Below are 3,739 nucleotides of genomic sequence, written 5' to 3'. Positions count from 1 at the left end.
CTGCTCTCTGCTTTAGTGTTCGCGGCGGGGATGTGCGTGATTCTCGGATGCATGCTGGCACTGAAGTTTCTGGCGCTGGAAGCGCAGGATTCCCAGTGTCGTCAGGATTGCGTAAAGCGGCGCTCGCTGCTCCGGGCCGCGCGCTTCATCCAGGGGAACGTCGACCCGAGCGTCCAGCCCTGTCACGACTTCTACAGCTTCGCTTGCGGCGGGTGGCTCCGGAGACATGGGATACCGGAGGACAAACTGAGCTACGGCATCATCACCGCCATCGGAGAACAGAACCAGGAGAAGCTGCAGCGTCTCCTACAGGTGCCGGTCCAGAGGAAAGAGCCGGATAGTGCCGAGAGAAAGGTACAACCACACACTCTGAATATTTGCTTGGTTTCAATGCATTTTGTTTATTATATATTTAAATCTGCACAATTTTGTATAAATTTTGACATGCAGTCAAACCAAAATTTATTCAGACACCTTTAACATTTCTCACATCATATCACAGTTTATTGGCTATAGTTTAGAAAACGGTACTAAAATATGAGAAGAGCTCAGAGTTAAACTGTGTCAGAACAAACTCATCTTGATAATGTCAGATAACTTTGATAGAAAGGTATGTAATGAATTCGGTTGAATAGCTGTCAGCTGTTAAATTTAAGAACACAATTAGATAAAACCAATTTAGCTCAACTAATTACCAAGCAGTGCTTCATTCTGTTCAGTCTGTGGTGTAAAAAGATCACATTAGCAATTAAAGAAAAACACTTCAGCAAAACATGCTCAGCTCAAAGTGTCTTAAAAAATTTTGGTCCCAATTTTTACTAGTAGTCCACTGTATGAAGAATATTTGGGTATAATATGCCACAGTTTACTTTATTTTGCTGTCCTCACTTACATAAATTAAAGCCGGTTCTGTAATCAGCGGTAAATCTCCATCACCTGCGTGCTTTCACATTGAGCAGCATTAACTACACAGAGTCATTGTTCACTGACGAGCTGCGCAAAAAATCACGCGAATATGAACGTGTATATATATATTATAATATATATATTAGGGCTGGGTATTGATTCAGATGTCCCGATTCGATTCTTGGTTCAATTCTCGATTTTTTTATTACATTCAGTGAATATAGTTTTAATGCAAATGCTATTGGTATTTCTAAAAAAATTAACAGTAAACATCAGTTTACAAATGGTGAATTAATAAAAAGAAATTAAGAACCACATGCCTGTATTTTAAACCTATTCTTTTTTTTGTATAGGGTCCTTTTTTAAACAATAATAGGGCCCTATAAAATGTTCTTCTTAATTTTTCTGGTAATCAGATGAAGGCATAAAATATTAATTACATTTATCCTAATCAAATGAAAATTAAACCCTTTTATTTTTTGGCAAACAAAGTGTTGCACAACAGAGGTTTACTGTTAAAATTAAAAAGAAAACAAATGTGATTATTCCTTTAAAAAAAAGATTTATTAATATTTATTAGTAGTAGTAGTAACATTGCTGTTGCATTGAGTCTTAAGATATTAAGTAATATATTTCTGACACAGTTTCTTCACGTTAAACTAAACTTTTATTTTGATGGGTTGCCGTGAGGATCTTGCTGCTGCTGTGTATGTGATATGACGGTAGTTTTGTCAAATTAAATGGTAAAATGCTACTGAAGTGACTCTCATAGCAGCTGGAGATGATATTTGTGTATTCATATCATCATAGTGAGACGATAGAGGCTGAAAACACCGCGAGCGCCGTCCGCGCTTTAGTATGTGTGTAGTAAACAAAACAGTGCGTCGCACCATCCGCCATTCATTCATTCATTCATTGCGGAAATCATGGCGCCTCTACGTGTGATGTCAAATGCTTCCACAGATTTGTAGTAATACTATAGAATTTTACCTGAGCATTGCAAATCACACATGTTGCTTTGTTCTTGGTTCTTGTCAACAGTATCTCCGCCATGATAAGCACCGAATGAATGACAGGCTTTCCGTTTGCGCAAGGTAAATAAGAAGGACCTCACTTACATAAATGAACTATAGTGTCCTGCACGCACTAGTAAAAAAATATCAACAATTATATCTGGTCTCTGAATAATGTTTGGTTTAACTGTATATAATACTACTTACGTTTTTAAGTCAGGAATCACTATTTCTTTTGCCCATATGTGATTGGATTTATGACTTTTCATTAAATTTCTCAAGTTTTATTCAGAAATTGTAAGAATATAGGTTTTATATTTTACATAAAATAATTTTGTGATGATGCTGTTTTAATATCATCAGGAAAATATCCTAATAAAATTACTTTACTTTAAATTACTAATATTTTTTTAAATCATGTGATTTTATTTAAAATTTAGAATTACATTTCTCATATTTTAGTCATATTCGAATATAAATATCTTTTTTATTTTATATTTATTGAGAAAGTGTTTCTGGAACAAAAACACTATAAGGGCATCAAACGTGTCAACAGTATCTCCGCCATGATAAGCACCGAATGAATGACAGGCTTTCCGTTTGCGCAAGGTAAATAAGAAGGAGACATCTAGTGGAGAAGACTAATGATAAGATTCACATTAATCAGATCTTGTTTTAAATGTTTGCTGAAATAAATACCGGAAAAGATCGATTCGCGGCTTTTGAGAATCGATATTGGATCGACGTCATTTAAAAAATATATATACACATATATATAAAAGGAATAATTGACTGCGGGCCAATGAATTCTTAGAAAATAATGCACACCCGAGGTTATGATGCGGCCACGACACGAAGCGGAGTTACACCGTTACACCTCGGTTGTGCATTACTTTCTAAGAATTCAACGGCCCGGAGTCAATTATTCCGCTTATACTACAGTTACCACACCTCAAGACATCGATCAGATGATATATTTCAAGGCATTTGTCCGTTTTTTCTACTTAAAACGCTATTGTGAGTAGGATCTCATCCAACGCCTCTGTTGCTAATTCCAAAACGTCATTTTAAACCTAGTAACGGAGGCTTGAGCCGTTGATTGCAGACTAAGTTAATGCAGACTGTTATGCAGTTAATAACTTACTTATTAGAGAGCGATTAAACATGTGACCTACCCCTGTGAGTCCGTGCGTCTCTCAAAAGTGTTCGGCAGCAATATCTCTACTAATAGTGAAACTTTAAGTTCATTTTATTTTTCACGAACAGTGCCGTTGTTACCTCGCTTGTGAGAAGTCATGAAGTTTTTAAGTTGTTAAACTGTTACTGATAAAATCGCTAGAGTAGCTGACGGCTGAAGGTCTGGAATCCATGGCAGATTTCATTGGCCAAGGCCCGTCCATGAGGCCGTTTGACCGACATGTCAAACAACCAATCACAGTTCGCTTCGTTTCAGCATCACGTTTCGGAGTGTGGAAATGTCGCCACAATAACAGACCGGTGTGTAAAACTCTCAGACATATTTTAAATATTCTATGCCGCGAACTTTAAATATTTCACACACTTTTGAGAATCCAGCGTTTAGTTGATCCTGATAAGCGCTCGTCGTCACAGTTGTAAACACGACGGCTTTCTTCTTTCGTGAGGGGGTTTGGCGCCATGGCCTCTTTGTTTCCACGCGATTCTGAAATCGAAGAAATCGTTTGCGATAATGACAGCTGTTTGCATAGCTTCTCAGTGAACTACGGCTCTGTGAAGTAAATGCTGCTCCATCTGAAAGCATGTGAAAATACCACATTTAATAACATATTTTTACTCCAAAC

At 37.3% G+C, this 3,739-nt stretch overlaps 1 protein-coding gene across 1 annotated transcript in view; it reads left to right on the top strand.

Annotated features, from left to right (window-relative positions):
- Positions 1–30: 30 nt before the first annotated feature.
- Positions 31–3,739, top strand: part of LOC107681907 (endothelin-converting enzyme-like 1) — a 38,295-nt gene continuing 34,586 nt past the window's right edge. The window contains exon 1 of the mRNA XM_016478279.1: positions 31–354. Within this exon, the coding sequence (XP_016333765.1) occupies positions 31–354 (324 nt within the window). The remainder of the gene's footprint in view (positions 355–3,739) is intronic.

This window comes from Sinocyclocheilus anshuiensis, unplaced genomic scaffold (assembly GCF_001515605.1).
Source record: "Sinocyclocheilus anshuiensis isolate Anshui unplaced genomic scaffold, SAMN03320099.WGS_v1.1 scaffold1390, whole genome shotgun sequence".
NCBI classification, from domain to species: Eukaryota; Metazoa; Chordata; class Actinopteri; order Cypriniformes; family Cyprinidae; genus Sinocyclocheilus; species Sinocyclocheilus anshuiensis.
This window is presented reverse-complemented; position numbering and strand designations above follow the sequence as displayed.